At 38.0% G+C, this 18,362-nt stretch overlaps 1 protein-coding gene across 2 annotated transcripts; it reads right to left on the reverse strand.

Annotated features, from left to right (window-relative positions):
* Positions 1–503: 503 nt before the first annotated feature.
* Positions 504–18,362, reverse strand: ACP1 (acid phosphatase 1). Of its 2 annotated transcripts, none has more exons than XM_054383852.1 (6): positions 18,308–18,362; positions 11,361–11,434; positions 10,967–11,080; positions 7,107–7,168; positions 4,692–4,797; positions 504–2,886 (listed from the first exon to the last, which is right to left on the reverse strand). In XM_054383852.1, exons 1-6 carry the CDS (start codon positions 18,348–18,350, stop codon positions 2,809–2,811), a joined length of 477 nt encoding a protein of 158 aa, XP_054239827.1. In that variant the 5' UTR covers positions 18,351–18,362; the 3' UTR covers positions 504–2,808. The 2 variants fall into 2 exon arrangements, with proteins under 2 accessions (XP_054239827.1, XP_054239826.1); XM_054383851.1 differs by lacking the exon at positions 10,967–11,080 and adding an exon at positions 11,136–11,249.

An 18,362-nucleotide genomic window follows, 5' to 3' on the forward strand; every position in this document is an offset into this window, starting at 1 on the left:
TCCACACCCTGAGATATTGGTAGGGGCTGGGATCTTTGAAATTCACATGTGCACTGAAGAGCCTTCGGCATCTATTTATTTAGAATTAAAGAAGAAAAAACAGCAGAGGTACAAAATCCCATCCTAGAACATAGCTGTATTTAGTAAGGGAGAGATACAGATTTTGTATTTGCTTTCAGTGATCACTAAATGCTAATGCTTCATTTCTCAGTGGAAGTAACACCTGCCTACTGAAAAAATGGTAGTTAAAGGAATCTGCTGCTACAGGATTCACTTAGCTACTGATAGGAATTAAACGTGGGTGGAACTCTGCTTCTCCATGACTCCACTGACTGCAATCAGATCACAGCATCTTACTCAACAGGGCAGTTTAAATTAGTATGTTTCATTTTGTAGTAGAACCCCTGAAATTTGATTAAATAAAAACTGTCTAGAAAATCTCCTTGTAAAAGGAAAACATTAATTTATTTAGTATATTAATAAATGAGTATAAATAATGCTACTGTGCTCCTGTCATTTCTGAAGACAATTCCTGTTCTGTGTTCTTGTATTCTATAGTTCTTTTAAAATACCAGTGTCTTCTTTCTCTTCCAAAAGAAACTAAGGATAAAATCTTAAAATCAATCAGCTTTTTCCTCCTAGTAGAGCTGGTGAATTATTTAGCCAATAGATTACTTGTTGATAATAGACCTCCAAGCTGAAACATTTAAAATCTGAACTGAATTTAACACAAATACTTCTGACTTAGTATTACTCTACAGGAAGACTCCTAAGCCTATTGAAGGTCAACAACCATACTGCAGGTAAATAACCATACCCTTTTATCTCCCTCACTTCAGCAGCTACAAAATAAAGATTTAAGACTTCTAAATCTTAGCTTTATTATAGGAAACTGTAGATTCAATTCCTACTCAGCCATGAATGGGAAAGCATAAACTATCACATGCTCAGTGTTCTAAGTTACTTTACTTTCACTGGAAGATTTTAAATTGCCACTTTGGTGATGATTAACATTAGATTGTATCTAAATACTTCCACTTCTGAGACTAGTGCATAAAACCACATTAAAGTGGTTTGTCCCTAACTGCCCATCATTTTCCCTCATTTATTCTGTCCAAGCATTCATGCAAGAAATGGAAAAAATATTTTTCCAAGTTAGTGCTTGAACTGACCTGAAATATTGTTACTCCTTGTCCCTGAAGTGAAACAGCTATTAACTTGCAAATTCCTAGCTAGAAGTAAAAACTATTATTCTAGGAATAAAAACTATTCCTTTAGAAGTCAAAACTACTGTCAATGCCATAATGCACAAAGATGTGATTTCTGTATTTAAGAGTTACGTCTACTACTTGCGTTTCTGTAAGCAGGTTCCTTAAGTGTTATGTCTAATTGAAATTTTTGCATAAATCAGAAACTTCACCAGCACAAACACAGCTCTTCTATAGCCAGAGTCCCAGAAAACTGCACTACATGCAGTGACAGCAAGATTCCTCTCTTCCCAGAAATAACAGGGTCCTCTATCAAAATGCTTCCCTCTCCCAGAAGGGAAAGAAGAGTGGGTAACAAAAAGGCTGCTCTACTAATCTAGAAAGCAAAGGCAAAAAATCAAGGCTAAAAACCAAGCCAGTTTTACAGACACATTTTCACAGATAATATGGTAATGATAGTTCACAGCAATGCTGATACTATTCAAAATAGGAAGATTATCCTGGAATCAGGTCATTACTGATCTTAGTACTTTATAAGGCAGAAATGAATGGTGATGTTCAGACAAGCAGGCAAGGATTTTTACAAAGCATTTACTTTTTATCCAAGATCAGAACTTTCTACTTACTGGCCTTCTGTTAAGTTTGTATTATATTACAGATGGACTGTCTTTCAGTTGAACTCTACTGTCAGAGAACACTTCTGACAGGCAAGGCATTCTGATGACTAAATACAGTCTGACACCCACACAAGAACTAGGATTACAGCAAATTTCTTATTGGGTACATGGAATGGATTGGAGGATTTGACTATGAGATAAAAATGTACATGTCACATTTAGGCTTTTAAGCTGAGCTGTTCTGTCGTCAAACTAAATGCTATGTGTATCAGCATGCTAGGAATTGATAACAAGACTAAAGGCTAGGAAAGTTCTGTTAACATCACTTACTATTTCTGAAGTACTTCACCTTAATTAGTATAAAAATGTACTAGAACAAAAATTATTTCTTCTTTGAATAACTGAGCATTTGAAATGACACAAAGCCATGTTTTCACACAATCCTGATGACACATGCACAAGGGATTTTCCTTGCTTAAGTGTTGAGAGTATGTTAAAGAGCAGTGTCTGCCTGGGGACAGGCAGTTCCTTTAGTTTAGCAGGCTCAGCATGGCACACCTTCAGTCCAAAGGCTGCCTAATGATACTAGGATGACAAACCTGACTTATCATACATGAACTATTATCTCAGACTCCCACTGAAACTCACTAAGGGCACTGCAAGAAGACCTCGTTTTAGTGAGTACAGAACATAAAGAAGCAAGAGGCTACTTTTGCAGTGCTTGTCAAAAAGCACTGGAAGAGGTTACAGATCATTTTATTCTCAATCATAGACTTTTATTATTACACTGATGTGTGACAAAACAGTTACAAATTTCTTGTGCTTTTAAATTAGATGACAGAAGACTGAAAATATAAAATTAAACTGAAAAAGCTTTGAACCTACTGTGGCATAATTTTACAATTTTAATACATCAATTAAGTACACCTTACATATTTGTGGAGAAGCTAATTATATTCTTTTAGAAACAAAATGGTAAAGCGTTAATGAGGCTTCTCCAAAAATGCTTTACAGCATCTTACACATTGCTCGTAAACAGTTTCAAAGTCCTTTTCACTGCCCTAGAAAAAAGGAAAAAGAATGTAAGAACAGCAATACTGCCTCTAACAAAACATTTTTGCAATCTAGTTTCCCACTATATGCAACGACAAACAACTGACACTAGGGAAGCACCAGAACGTACAAGTACTTGGTTCATATTTCACCCTACTCCGAACTACCTGCAGCTCAGGAATTTCCATAGCCAAACACTGTGACTTTGTACTCAACAGTCCTGGATGAACTTTCCTTCATGTATTTCTTCTATTTACTTTTTGAGCCCTCTAAACCTTTTTTTTCCTTTTTCCTTTACATTCACAGTAACCTGTCATGTTCAGTTTCACCGTTTAACAAAGCATTCTCTGGGAAAAAAAACAAACCAAAACCCATCTTTTATGTTTTGTACCCACCTCCCATTAATGTCATCTTATATTCTCTACTCCTTGGGTGATGAACAACAATTCCTTCTTCACCTGTTCCCATGACATGAAGTTTTTATAGAGCACTGCTGCATCTCCATTCACGTCCCCATCCTACACTGAAGAATGTTAAGCTAACTGGTGGCTTTTGGCTGACAGCGTTCAACTTCTCTGACCATGTCTATGCTTCCTGATTACACCTCTTTGCAAGGAGGCTGACAAACCAGGACTTCACCCAATACTGAAAATACAGATGCACTGCATTATTTAAATAAAATTGTTATTGTCATAATTGTTTTCTTTTTTGATTCCAGTAGTTTGTATTTTTAAGTCATTTAAGAATAAAGCATTTACACTTGGCTTTATAGAATAATGAAATTGTATTGGTTGGAAAAGACCTTTAAGATCCTCAAGTCCAACTGTTATCTAACTCTGACTTGCAATACACCAAAAAAGATTGAACTGATTAATTTAAAACATTATTCAAAATATAGGAATAACAATGACAGAATAAGAAAGAAGCATGACACAGAATCATTTCAGTTGGAAAAGACCTTTAAGATCATTGAGTCCAAACACTGTCTAGCTTTACCAAGTCTAGTGATAAACCATGTCCCTTAGCAGCACGTTTTTGTGTCCTTGAGACACCTTCAGAGATGGGGATCCACCCACCTCCCTAGGGAGCCTGTTCCAGTCTGTAAGAATCCTTTTAGGCAACAAGTTCCTTCTAATATCCAACCTAAACCTTCCCTGGTGCAACTTGAGTCCATTTCCTCTCATCCCATCACTTGTTACTAGGGAGAAGAGACTGACCTCTAACTAATTCCATCCTCCTTCCAGGTAGTTGTAGAGACCAATGAGGTCTTCCCTCAGCCTCTTCTACTCCAGACTAAACAATCACAGTTCCCTCAGACACTCTTCACAAGACCTGTTGTCCAGACCCTTCAACAGCTTCACTGCCCTTCTCTGGACTTGCTCCAGCACCTCAGTGTCTTTCTTGGAGTGAGGGCACCAAAACTGAACACCATACTCAAGGTGTGACCTCACCAGTGCTGAGTCCAGGAGGACAATTGCTTCCCTGATCCTGCTAGTCACACTAGTCCTGGTACAGGCCAGGATGCTGTTAGCCTTTTTCACAAACTGATGGCTCATATTCAACCAGCTGTCCATCAACATCCCTAAGTCTTTCTCTGCTGGGCAGCTTTCCAGCCACTCTACCCCAAGCCTAGAGCAGTGCCTGGGGTTGTTGTGACCCAGGTTCAGAACCCAGCACTTGGACATGTTGAAGCCCTGTACAATATCAGATTATAAATCAGGTAAGTCACATGTCAACTGTGAGATCTGGAAAGATTATATACTGTACATACACTATTTTTAATCAAGCCACCCAAACAATTTCTTACACATACATAGTATGGATCTTCAATGATAAGTTGTTTCTGTGGATCGTAACTTCCAAGTAGTTCAATTTTGGCCTTACAGGAGTTAACTTGGTTGCTCTTCCGTTTCAGATCTCTGTAAAACAGAAAATAAAAATTTCCCATGAATTTTTTCTTCAGAACATTGTTGGCATTAGCGTAAGTTGGTCATAGCTGTTTCTAGAAAACTCAGGAAAACAATATACATCTGCTCTCAGGTCAGTTCTATGGACTCTCTATGCTGCTGCTTGTTTTCACTGTATAAGTAGTATATGCAAGCTTCTCCCATCTGTTTAAACCCAGTGTTTTAAACTGGTATGCTGCAAGTTCTCTCAATACAGACTTTAACTCTTATGAAGTCCTACTACACTCAGTTAACAGAAAATGGACCAGTCAGCAAGACCTGTCTTCCCTTTGACATACTGTAACATTTCATCAGTTGTCACATCCTCTTTCTTCCGTGTTACCTCCCACTCAGACAACATGCTGCTCTTGAGATGGTATTTTGCCCCTCTACAAATGGCCATCCATTATCCCAAATGCAGTTCAAATATGACTCTCAGATTTTCACAATACTGAACAGCCAGAACATGTTAAATTCTTTTAATATTGCAGATCTCCAAATGAAACCATCATTTTACCTGCCCAGCATTAAAAGCAGATAATAGTCCTATAAATACTATAGTCCTATAAATAGTCATAAGCACACTCTGTTTTAAGAAGTTAAATTATTAACCAATTCAGATAGATTAGAAACAGCAGTAAGACCACAACACTTTTTCCTTGAAGCAAAAAATCAGGACTCCTCCATCAATTAAGAAGTTATTTCTTATTTCAATGAATAGTAGCAGACTAGTCTGTTAATACTAAAAAGGTCTAACCCTTTCCTTCATAGCTTTTGGTATGCCACTTAATGAATAGGAGAAGGACAAGTGGCTCTGGTATTAAGAAAAAAATGCCCCAAATCATCACCTTCTGTTATGACAGGCACTCCAACACCTCAAATCAACTTCCTTTCCAGGGAAAACATTTGAAATGTGTACAAGTTTAAGGTGAAACTTAAATGTAGCAATAATAGTATCCTTGTTATAGTTTTGACATTTCTTGTGCTCTACAGGTCCTATCATATAAACTGTTAATACAGAAGTTCAGTTTCCATTTCAGAACTCGAGTGAAAATAGAAGTAATCCTAGTCATGTCTTTGACGTGCTGCAGTGAAACCAAGCGTTCTATACCTTTGGTTCATGCAGGCTTTGTAAGAGAGGTCAATCAACACATTCTGGAAAATTTAAGAGATGGGCAGAGTTCAACAGCTTGAGGTTTAACACATCTAAGTTCTGAGTTCTACACACTGGCCACAACAACCCCATGTAGCGCTATAGGCTGGGGACAGAGTGACTGGAGAACAGCCAGGCAGAAATGGATCTGGGGGTACTGGTTGACAGTAGGCCGAACATGAGCCAGCTGAACATGAGCCAGCAGTGTGCCCAGGTGGCCAAGAAGGCAAATGGCATTCTGGCCTGTATCAGGAATAGTGTGGCCAGCAGGAGCAGGGAAGTCATTCTGCCCCTGTACTCAGCACTGGTTAGGCCACACCTTGAGTACTGTGTCCAGTTCTGGGCCCCTCGGTTCAAGAAAGATGTTGAGTTGCTTGAACGTGTCCACTAAAGGGCAACAAAGCTGGTGAGGGGTCTGGAGCATAAGCCCTATGAGAAGCAGCTGAGGGAGCTGGGGTTCTTTAGCCTGGAGAAGAGGAGGCTCAGGGGAGACCTTATTAGCATCTACAACTACCTAAAGGGTGGCTGTAGCCAGGTGGGAGTTGGTCTCTTCTCCCAGACAACCAGCAACAGAACAAGAGGACATAGTCTCAAGGTGTTCAGAAAGAAGTTTAGGCTTGATCTTAGAAAGAAGTTCTTCACAGAAAGAGTGATTGCCCATTGGAATGGGCTGCCCAGGGAGGTGGTGAGGTTGACGTTCCTGGAGACGTTTAAAAAAAGACTGGATGAGGCACTCAGTGCCATAGTGTAGTTGATTAGATAGGGTTAGGTCATCGGTTGGAGGTCTCTTCCAACCTGGCTGATTCTGTGATCCTGTGACTGGAATCAAGACAGTATGTACTCATTCTTAACCATACAGGCATCAAGTTGCACATCTACAGCACAAAGTATACTAAATTTCCATCACCTGGTATATAACACACAAATAAACTAGCTCATTAAGTTCTAGCTTCATTAAGTGAAGAATACACTTATTAGAGTATCATTCACACACACATACAAAAACCCACAGAACAAAACAATAAAAGCAAGACAAGCTAAGCAGTAAAATATGCCATCTGTCTTCAAAGGGACTTATGAGACATCACTACAAGTGATCCATAATTTGTTCAATTTCTTCATACATTACCTCAGATTGCTCTCATCCATGCAAAGTATATAATCAAAGGTCTGGAAATCTTCTTTAGTAATCTAGAATTAAAAATATATGCTTCAGCCTACAAACTGTGTTTGATTTATAAAAAAAAAGAGGGAAAAAAGTATTTTCAAATATTGTAGTTCTAATTTATTAAAAGAAAGACAGGTGGAAAGAATAAAACTGAGTACTTTCATCAACTTTGACAATAATTTTTGGCATTTTAAATATACTCTGCCATGATTACTTACTCATTTCTGCAAGTTTTCCACAAAAAATCCAACCAAGTTAGCTATTTTAACAACACATTTTAAAACATCTCACACATCAACACAGAACATTGTTCTAAGTGACATTTCTACTGCTTTCCAATTACTAAAACTGAAACAGTTCTCCAGTCATGCAAACCACATAATAGAAATGTAGGCAAATTACCTGACATGAAAACAAAAAACAGTAAGTAACTTGCAATGAGCAAGTCACTACACAGAAGAAGATACTACGCTTTTTTTTTTCCCCAAAGCTAAAATATGATGAACAAGAAAAAAAGACAAAACACATTAGCCTAGAAGTCAAAATTTGAACTTGTAAAAATTACTTACATATTAAGAGTTTTAGATGGCAGTAAGTCCACTTATTTCATGTGCAAGCAGCAAACCCATACTGGTTAAACTCCCATAACAGGGAGTAAGAAAAGACATACAGAAATTATCACCAGACTAAAGCCTTACAAGAAACATTCCACACAAGGTGAACTGAAGGCTCGAGGCTGGGGGCAGCGGGGCATTTAGAAGAAAGGGTTAATGGTGAAAACTAATGCCAACTTGTTTATTTTCACTATAAAAATATTTGCAATGCCTTTGACCTACAAAAATATTTTTGCAGTGGAAATAGCTCTGTTTTCCTGGCAACTATAAGCAGTACCTCTGCAAGCTGCTTTTGATTCTCTACACAGCTAAACACTGGCCCCTATGAAAATACATATGTACTACAAAGAAATACGTGCTCATGTAAGAATAAAATACAAAACAGTAAAAAGTAAAACAACACCTGCTAAACTTCCCACACTCTTTGTATATTTGACAACTTGACAGTTATTACATTACAAACCAGGACTAAGACAGTTGCAAATGCAGCCACTAAACACAAGATTACTGTTTGGTTTGTGCTCTTATGCCCTGCAGGAATATCAGATGCAGAAAGCTTAACTGAGCAAACTGAAAACCAATATTTTGGGGGAAGAAATTTAGGACATAAAAATTTATGCACATTTTGAGAAGAGTAGTGGAGAGATGAAGTAGTCAGCTTTGGATGGAACTACACAAACAGTAAGTTTACATTTTAAAAAAAGCATATAACCATTATTAAAGACGAATGGAGAAACACATCATCATTCCAATGCATCTGTTAAACGTTTACCCTAGTTCACAAAGAAGGAAAATCTCCTTTACTACTCTGTCTAAAAACCAGAGAGAGGCAGTAGTCCTCAATTTTATCCAGTTGTGAAACAGTATTTAATACAACCTTCTTCTAATCTCAATTTCCTCTTTAAGGCAAATGCATGGTATGAGTCACACAGAAATCTATTTTGCCCTCAGCATGAATAAAAGTGAAACTGATTAATACCTATCTGGTTTATGCATGAAGACTAAAAGCTTAGAGAATTTCACCAGATGCATAAACACAGGGGAACCTACCAAACGAAAACGTTATCAAACTCTTTATTTTATATATAAATATGTACATTTATTTTTGTACTTTGCTTTTCACTTTAAATTCACTGAAATGATCACTGTATACAATGGTAGAATGCAGCCAATTTAACACTCTCTCTTATATAAATCATTCTTGCAGCATTTATGTCAGTTTTGAATAAAAAAAGACACAATCCATGATTACCATAATTATGCACAAAATTACATGAAAGAAAGCGCCTTTCACTGGGTGGGTAACACCAGTTTTGCACAGGACTGAAGAGGATAATTGCATGAGGTAGTCATCTCATGACAGTATTTCAAAGGCAGAAGAAGATATATCCAAGAAGATATATCCTTCCTCTATTTCTACAGCTTCTGTGTTAAATGTGTCTTAATCAGTGCTGAACCAAGTCACACACAAAATTCTACCCTTGAGTTTGTCTCTTGGAGAGAAACAAATACACTTCCACTTGTACTAGCCTGACCACTCTAAAAAGTCCTATTCTACATTGTTGAATTCCTCTACAGAAGCACTATGATATCAGCTCCACAGTTTAACAGCATCAGTAGACACCATTTGACAGAAGTATGAAACAAATGAATTGAATTTACACAGTTAATATCAGTGCAAAACTAACAGTTACCTTTAGTTCAGGGACTTGAAAATTTTCTTTATACAAGACAGTGCTTGTATGGGGATGTTTTAGACAAATTTTAGTCTTGTTGGTCTTTCATTTTATTAGTCTCAATCTTGTAATTTGCTCTTCCTGTATATGTGACATTTTAGGCCCTTCTGCTTTAAAAATCTCTTCATTTGCCAAAACGTATAAGCAAATGTCTTCATTAAAGTGTCTTCAATCCCTCTCTGACAAAGAAGTATACATAGATTTGTTTCAAGGCAGAGGGTCAACTTCTTTTGGATGCTTTGCTCTAACTGCTCAAAAACCATTCAAGTAATACCCAGGAACAGTTGTCAAGTTTCCAAGGCTTGTCTTTTAAGAATACAAACATATTACACTACTGTGACTGAAACACTGCTGATCAGTTTCAGTACCATTTCGCTTATACTAACAATAAATAATGCTGTTTGTAAGCACTTCCTGGTAACAGGAAAAGATCACGACTGACTTCTGATGGTAAAAACATCGAAAATCTGAAGCAATGTTGTGCTCAATCCTACTTGTCTTATTATATAATGGAGATTAGCATCAGAAGAGGGCAGAGGGCAACTGACTAATTGCGAGAATTTATTTTAGAAAGTTAAAAACCTAAACATGCAGTCTTTGAAAGTGAAGAATATGACCTCAGCAAGGTCTAGTAAAATTCTGAAGGGAACAGAAATGGAAGATAATAACAAGACTACTTGATCTCTTTGTCAGTACAAGAGCTAGTGGCATAAACTCTAGCTAAGTAAAGGTGAAGCCCTAAAGGAATATCCTATATCCAGAGAATAGCTGACTGAAGTAAGTTATGTGCATTTATTTGAGCATCTGAATGATTTAAATAGAGGCAGGCACATTTATTTCTGATCTCTCTGGAGCAGCATGGAAATACATGTCCTTTTGTTAATGAAAACGGAGATGAATCTTGGTAAAAATTAGATGATTGACTCAAGAATGCTTCAAGGGTACATTTTTGTCATAAGTTACCACCAACCATGCTACTAAGCAGGGGTTTGAGTGAAATTCGTTCTAGTTAGGGCCCTACAATTTTTTTAATAGAGATCTTCATGCAAGAGCAGCACCTTTCTTTTGCCCTTTTATTTTTTTTATGGGTGAACAAGAATTCTTCTTTTTTTTAATCTCCTAAACAGAAATATAACTCCTTGCTGGCAGAAGCACCACATATTACTAGATTAAGTACATTTTTAAAAAGCAATTTAAAAAAATTTCAGAAAAATGCCCCAAATCCTAAGTATTTGAAGGCAAAATTTTTCTATAACATAGAAACTACTCCAATGCTTGCAAGTCATTCTTCCAAAGAAGCTTAGCAGCAAGAAACTCACTAACCTCAACTAGAAGAGTTAGGCCACTTTGGAAAACTGAAAGTATTACTTGATGTTTAACCATGCATTGGCCAAATGACTTCTGTGATTTTAATGGTTAGGGCTAAACAAAGCATGGGTACAAACAAGAAAGAAAACATACTCTCTTCTACCTGCCGTGCTTTATGTGTTGTCTCAATGCCATGATTTCTTAGACAACTTAAAGCCCTTGCATCTGGGGAGCGCCCCACGTTCCAGTCTGAAACAGCAGCACTGTCTGTCATCCACTGTAAGAACAGAACAAATACACACACATATTTAAAGAAAATTAAAGTACAGTACCTGCCTGGCAATATGATTCATGGTAATGCCATGCTTCTTCATGCAATTTTGTCCTCGATAGTCAGGAGAGCTTCCTATTTCATAGGCAGATGTCGCTGCACTGTCTATCCTCCACTACAGAAAAACAAATTTATATTTTTATGTTTCCTTTCTCATTGCTTGCATTTCTACTAATGGGCTACAAGGCAGTCATTTCTTAGGCAGGAACAGAAATAATTAGCTTACCTTATTGTCAAGTTTTTCATCAGTTACAAGTTTTCTAAAAACTGCTTCAGCTATTGGAGAGCGACAAATGTTTCCTATGGAAACAGGAGATTACAGTGAAATTTCAGATGATTAAAAACAAAAAAAAAAAATCAATAACTGTGTGGATCTGCCAGCATAGATGAGATTAAAGACTTTTATTTACTTAGGTAGAATGCAGATTGTTTATGTTATTATAACCCAAGAGATTCTGCAAGAGTGGAAAAGCAGAGTCCTGCACCTGGGTTGGGAAAAGCCTCGGTACGCTGATACAGGCTGGGGGATGAAGGGATTGAGAGCATCCCTGCTGAGAAGGACTTGGCAGTACCAGCAGATGAAAAGCTAGACATGAGCCGTCAATTTGTATTTGCAGCCCAGAAAGTCAACCGAATCCTGGGCTGCATCAAAAGCTATGTGTTCAGCAGATCAACGGAGGTGATTTTCCCCCCTCTGCTCCATTCTCCCGAGACCATGCCTGGGTACACCAGCTCTTCAAGTCCTCAGCACATGACATGGACCTGTTGGAGCAGGTCGAGTAGAGGACCATAAAAATGATCAGAGGGCCGGAGCACCTCTGTGCAATAGCCAGAACAGAAACTTCATAACCAATGAGCTCAACCCTTGATGTCATGAGCATATACAGCAACACTTCTCTTGCCAACACATCAAGTTCTCTTTTAAAAGCATCATCTATCTTAAAAAGCTATTCCAGATGCTCATTTCCTGTGGTAGCCTGAAACCTTCCAATTCCCACTTCATAATTATTCTTGGATGTCTCTGCTCATCTGATTTTGGTTAACATCACTATCTTAAAAAACTTTCTTCAGAAGATAGGGAACCCTTGTCAAGTGTAGCTGTGCTAAACTAAACAAACCAAGCTCTCAGTCTCCTCATGAAATTAACTGACCCTTATCTAATCACTCCAGTTAAGCCAACTCTGCACTTGTTCTAATTTAAATTTATTTTTCTTGAATAATGACAAATAAACCCACAGACTACACTGTAGAAAAGTTCTTACCAGTTTGTTTTATAAAAGAAAAAAAAAAGAAGTCTGAAATATTTACTTAGCTGTTTTGAAAATAACCTGAGATAACTTCGACAATCACATTTGACTCCTTCATGAGTATCAAATTTGCAATCATAATCCTCTAATTTGTCCGTTCCCTCTCTCTCTCTGTTGCTTCAAGCAGGTGACCTTTTAGCCTTCTTTAACTTAAATTCTGTTTGCATTACACCAGCTGTTAGGTCAATCCACCACTTCTTGTACAATGTTTCCTGTGCATGAACAGTAGATTACTACACTCAAAATTTCAGCAATTAACAATGAATAACAATATTGGTCCTATCTAATTCATTAACTAGCTCCCAGAATTTCAAAACTTCAAGGCTTTTTCTACTTTTTAACCTTCTGCTTTACCTGTATTGAATGTCTTGTTACAAACATTCACTCTTCTATAACCTGCTCACTACTTTAAACAAATGCCTTAAGTATCACCTTTGATAACATCTTCATCATCATGAATGGCACCCTGATTACTGACTCCAGCAATAACTGGAAACTGCAGTTATATTATTTTTGAAACAAACATGTAACCTAGTTTGTGACTTGAAAATTAAAATTCTCAATGATGCACTCCAGCTATCACCAGAAGTATTAATACTATTATGGAACTGAAATCACTATTCAGACTATGGACAAAAGCCCAGAACTCACTTAAGAGAAGCTCTTTCTTTTGCATACCCGGCAATATAATTTTCATCCTACCAAACTCTGTTCACCCATGCTACTCCTTGTGACTGTTACCATTCTTCTCAATGCTGCAGTAAAGTCCTACCTTCTCTCACTGACATAAGCAAACTTCTTTCCAGTCATTGTCCCTCTCCCACTATCATTTTTCTGTTTCATACCCAGTTTTATATCCCACATCTGTCTTTCCAGGCTTTGATGAGGTTCCTCAAAGATAGGAAGTATTGCCCAAGGTATGGATTGACAGCCATGAAAGAAGGGGGAAATCTCACAGTAAGATTCATAGGGAGATTATTATCTTTCCCCTTGAATTGTATTTCCCTTAAATGTTATCTACACCTTATCTTTGCTACCTCTCCTCCTCTGGTGTTGCCTTTCTCCTCTATTGTATTTCTGACTGATCTATGTTCTTTCCATGTAAAAGATAGCAGTTTTAGAGCTTTCTGAGTATTTTCTCCATTCTTTAAATTTTAAAAACATAATGACATTTTTAAACATGGAAAAACAGTCCCCAAGGCACCTGACATTTTGCCTGTTGAAATAAATCCTACACATCTCTCCAGCTGAAACTGAAGTTTCAATCATAGAATCCATACTAGAACCACTTGCAGATCACACTTAGAGTCATGCTTTATCACCCATTTTCTAGAACCAAGGACTCCACTGAGGGTTATCCAAGCCAACGCTTAATTTGTTGAGTTCTTTACTCCAGTCTCTGCATAAATCTTTGACCCACTGCCATACAGAAATGGAAGTATTGTTTCTAATGGCAACAAAGATAGCTTGGAACCTATTTCATGCTCACGTCCATAGATCATCTCTAGATACTGCTCATATTATAATCTCTTGATAATTTTTTAATCTGAACTGCTCAGTATTCAGCTCTCCAGCTCTTTCAAGACTTTCCCTAAATGCAATCAAATTCTCTTCTCTTCTTTGTTTTTCTGTTTCCTATTTGTAAGAGAAGTTCTACTAGCTTCCATCCTCACATTAAAACCCCTGGTTTTAACTATACTTATCTTTCCATGCATGGTTAGTTCACATAAGTGGTTGTAGTAATGCTTCCCAGTTTCACTTGCATCCTGCATATGGTCCCCCTCATGGGCAAGTCTTAAAATTTGTGTTCAAAATTTACTGCTCACTCTATTCCATTCTGTACTCAAATTCCTGACTGAACTTCATCATGAGTCCTAGTCCTTTCCAGTCAAGTGTACCTTGTCCCATTCAGCAGTAAATTAGCTTTTTAAGGAACTACTCCTGGTTCTGATTTTACTCCAGATTTGCTGGCCAGTCCAGTCACAATTTCACTGAATACTTACAATCCTCTATCTGAAACACCTAAGTATAGAGCTACCTAAAACACATCATCTAGCTTTTTCTTGAGGGTAGGATGCCTCTACAGAGGTAAGCCAAGGCCAGCTCCGTGAGATTCAACAAGGCCAAATGCCAGCTCCTGCACTTGGGTCACAACAAGCCCAGGCAATACTCCAGGCCTGGGGCAGGGTGGCTGGAAAGCTACCCAGCAGAGAATGACTTAGGGATGTTGATTGACAGAGAGCCAACTGAACATGATGCAGTGTGTGCCCAGGTAGCCATGAGGGCCAACAGCATTTTGGTCTGTACCAGAAAAAGTGTGACCAACAGGATCAGGGAAGCGACTGTCCTCCTGGACTCAGCACTGGTGAGGTCACACCTTGAGTATGGTGTTCAGTTTTGGTGCCCTCACTCCAAGAAAGACACTGAGGTGCTGGAGCAAGTCCAGAGAAGGGCAGTGAAGCTGTTGAAGGGTCTGGACAACAGGTCTTGTGAAGAGTGTCTGAGGGAACTGTGATTGCTTAGTCTGGAGTAAAAGAGGCTAAGGGAAGACCTCATTGGTCTCTACAACTAACTGGAAGAAGGTTGGAATTAGTTAGAGGTCAGTCTCTTCTCCCTAGTAACAAGTGATGGGATGAGAGGAAATGGACTCAAGTTGCACCAGGGAAGGTTTAGGTTGGATATTAGAAGGAACTTGTTGCCTGAAAGGATTCTTACAGACTGGAACAGGCTCCCTAGGTAGGTGGGTGGATCCCCATCCCTGGAGGTGTTTCAAAGATGCACAGATGTGCTGCTAAGGGACATGGTTTATTACCAGACTTGGTAAAGCCCGACAGTGGTTGGACTCAATGATCTTAAAGGTCTTTTCCAACGAAAACAATTTTATGATTGTATAAGTATATATCTTAATCTTGTTTTCCAATACCAAGATCGCTTTTACAACCATGTTTTCAACTCTCTAGTACTTCTGCATCATTCCGAAACACATAAAGTATTGCATTCTTACAGCTGTCTTAACAGTTCTGCAGAGAAGAAAGGTATTTTGCTTACATTTACCTAACATTCTCTTCTTTATCCAAAAAATACTATTATTCCTTTTTGTCAGCTTGCTAAGAACACTCATTACAGCAACTGTTTTCCATAACTACTTCAATGTCTTACCCAATCTATGCCTTTCCATTCTGCAGCTATAAATGGCATTTTGTCCCATGAAACACTGTATTTGGCTGTATCGAAATGCATATAATGGACTGCAACAAGTGAACGAGGAAATTCAAATATCTCTGTGATTGCAACCTAATTTTTTGAAAACCATTAATATGTCATTTTAGAAATTATTTTATGCAATCTAGATGTCTGAAGACAATACTCATACTCACTGGTCCACAACAAGCACCAATTTTCTGACGATCCAGACAAAACCACTTTGCTTACTGTTCATGTCTTATAACTGTTTCTCCACACATGGAGGAGATGCTTGCAAGCCAGAGCCTGGTCTAAGATGTCCATGCAGCTTGTTATGTTATAGTGGAAAAGTCATCAGAGAGAAAGAAGGTGAGCCATGTAACACAGCATCCTACTAAGGTAATTTCTGAACCTCAGTCATTAATTAGATGAACTACCAAAGTGTAAAAAAAAAAAAAGTAAATGATATTTTGGTTCATCTCCAGTTTTAACTTTTTTTTTTTTTTGCTTTAAAACAAAAAGTATCCTTTCCTGGTGCCTCTTCATATACTGTAATCACACATATTGCTGAACAAGTCATTTATTTCTCAGTGATGAGGAACCCTTATCATTAACACAGTTATGCACATTAACTAGATTGTATTTTGTTGTGTACTGATTATCTCCTTATCTCACTATAAACAATGAACACAGTCACTAGATACTTTGGTAACAGGTTTATTTCAAAATAATGTAGAAGTAAAACGTAATTTTGTACTTTTAGGGATCACCTCGCACTGAAATGTGGCAAACTTCAGTATACTGCAGATAAATGCAGCTCTATAAATCTGTTTAATATGCTTTTCAGCAATATGTGATGGTTTGGCATTAATCCTAATAAAATACTGAATTTTTCAGAGAAAAAATATTTTAAAAAAAATCTATTAATGCATAAGCATCACTCTTCAAGACAAAACAAATAACACAGAAAGAAGAAATAAGCTGCCTTGAAAACGTCACTGAAGGGTTTACATTTAAATGGTGAAAAAAAAGGGTTTGTCATATCAGATTTTATGTCACACACCACATACCATTATGGCTATTTTTTAATAACCCAGTGATACAGGAAATTTAAAAGGTATTTACAATACTCATTTTTAAGAAATTTCATCCTATTAACAACTGCCCTACTTGGTCACCCTTTCCTCAAGATTAATATTAATAATTTCACTTCATATCTAAATTATGTGATATTATCTTCCATTAATAACAGCTTCTCAAAGACTCAACTGGATTAGGAGCTTGTTAGAGTGCAAATCACCACTGTGCGCTTACAGACCCATATGTATGAATCATTTCACGAGAATTTCTACTACCTCTAGAAAACAGTGTTTGGAAAGAAGGACACACATTAATAAGATATCTTTGTTCAGGCCACTGGCTCCCAAACATATAGCAACTGATAAGCCCTTACTAAAGAATGTTTCCCCTAAATTATTCTTTGGGGCTGATTTTCCTCCAAGGTAAACATCAGAACATATTTCATGAAACTAAACTCTTGTTTTGCTATTCAATTAATCTGTATTTCTCCTATTACAACAACAAACACCACCCCCTAAAAAACCAACCAAACGAAAAAGACAGCAAACATAATAACTAATGGTTTTGTAACAGAACTGGCAACATGCCAGGGAATTACAACGATCAACCCTCAGCACATAGGTAAGATTATAAGGGCTTGGAATAAGATGCTAAAAACCTTCCTAGATCAGAGTAGTGAGCCATCTATCTTGTTATCCCCAAAAGGGAGCAGAAACAGATGTTTAGAGAAAGCATGTACAGAACAGAGTAAAGTTCTGTAATCCATGTAGTCAGGTTAGCAGTTTGTTAGTTATGAAGATACAGATCATCTCAATTACCAGTTGTCTTAAGCTTCAAGAAAGCATCCAAATGCTTTCTGATCCCATTTAGACTTCTGATTTCTATGACCCGTCATGACATAAGATTAAGTACATACTTTTTTAGTTCTTCATATAGGTAGCCCTGCAGTAAAGTCCTATTCTTTTCACTCATAGATCAAGATAATCTATATACAAGTTCTTTTTCTTACTTAAAATCCAAATATATTTTCCTTCTTCTTACATAGGCAGTTCCATTAACTCCAGTCATTCTTGTTACTGGTTTTTTTTCCCCTTTTTTAATGCCAGGTCTTCTAGAAGCCAAGTATCGGGCAACACCTTTTGAAAGCTCTTTACAACCACCAGTCTGTGCTACTCTTAAACAACTGCAGTTAATTTAGTGCTCGAGTTGGGTTATGCGTATTTAGTTGCCGCTCTTCCCCACACATAACCTTCGCATTCATCAATAACGGATTTCACGTGTTATTTCCCACAGATTACTCCGGCCTGTCACAAAGGCAAACGAGAAGAAAACGGATACCTCTTTTTGCTGCCTCCCTTCTGGGTTACTGCTCTAGCTCTCTTCAAGAGGGCAGATATCCGCAAAACCACCTTCTGGTGGGACGCCTGTGGCTTAAAGGCCGGGCCTACCCACAACCACGCTATGCAGGGCCTACTCACTATCCCGCTCCCCCGACAGGAATCCTGCCTTCATCGCGCTCCCTACATCCCCGCCCGGTGTCCCTGACCGAAAAGCGGCAGAAGGAAGACGGGAGAAGACTCAACTATCCTCTCGCCCCGCTCACCCAAGCACACGAAGAGCACCGACTTCACCTCCCCTGCCGCCATCTTCCTTCAGGG

The sequence above is a fragment of the Indicator indicator genome, chromosome 9, assembly GCF_027791375.1.
Source record: "Indicator indicator isolate 239-I01 chromosome 9, UM_Iind_1.1, whole genome shotgun sequence".
NCBI lineage: Eukaryota > Metazoa > Chordata > Aves > Piciformes > Indicatoridae > Indicator > Indicator indicator.

Bases quoted from the DNA above. Each gene is read 5' to 3' on its own strand.
- ACP1 (XM_054383852.1), bottom strand. From the start codon at position 18,350: ATGGCGGCAGGGGAGGTGAAGTCGGTGCTCTTCGTGTGCTTGG. The intron at 11,435-18,307 runs GTGAGCGGGGCG...CTGTTTCCATAG, and splicing joins GGTGCTCTTCGTGTGCTTGG to GAAACATTTGTCGCTCTCCA. The intron at 4,798-7,106 runs GTAATGTATGAA...TCTGTTTTACAG, and splicing joins ATGGATGAGAGCAATCTGAG to AGATCTGAAACGGAAGAGCA.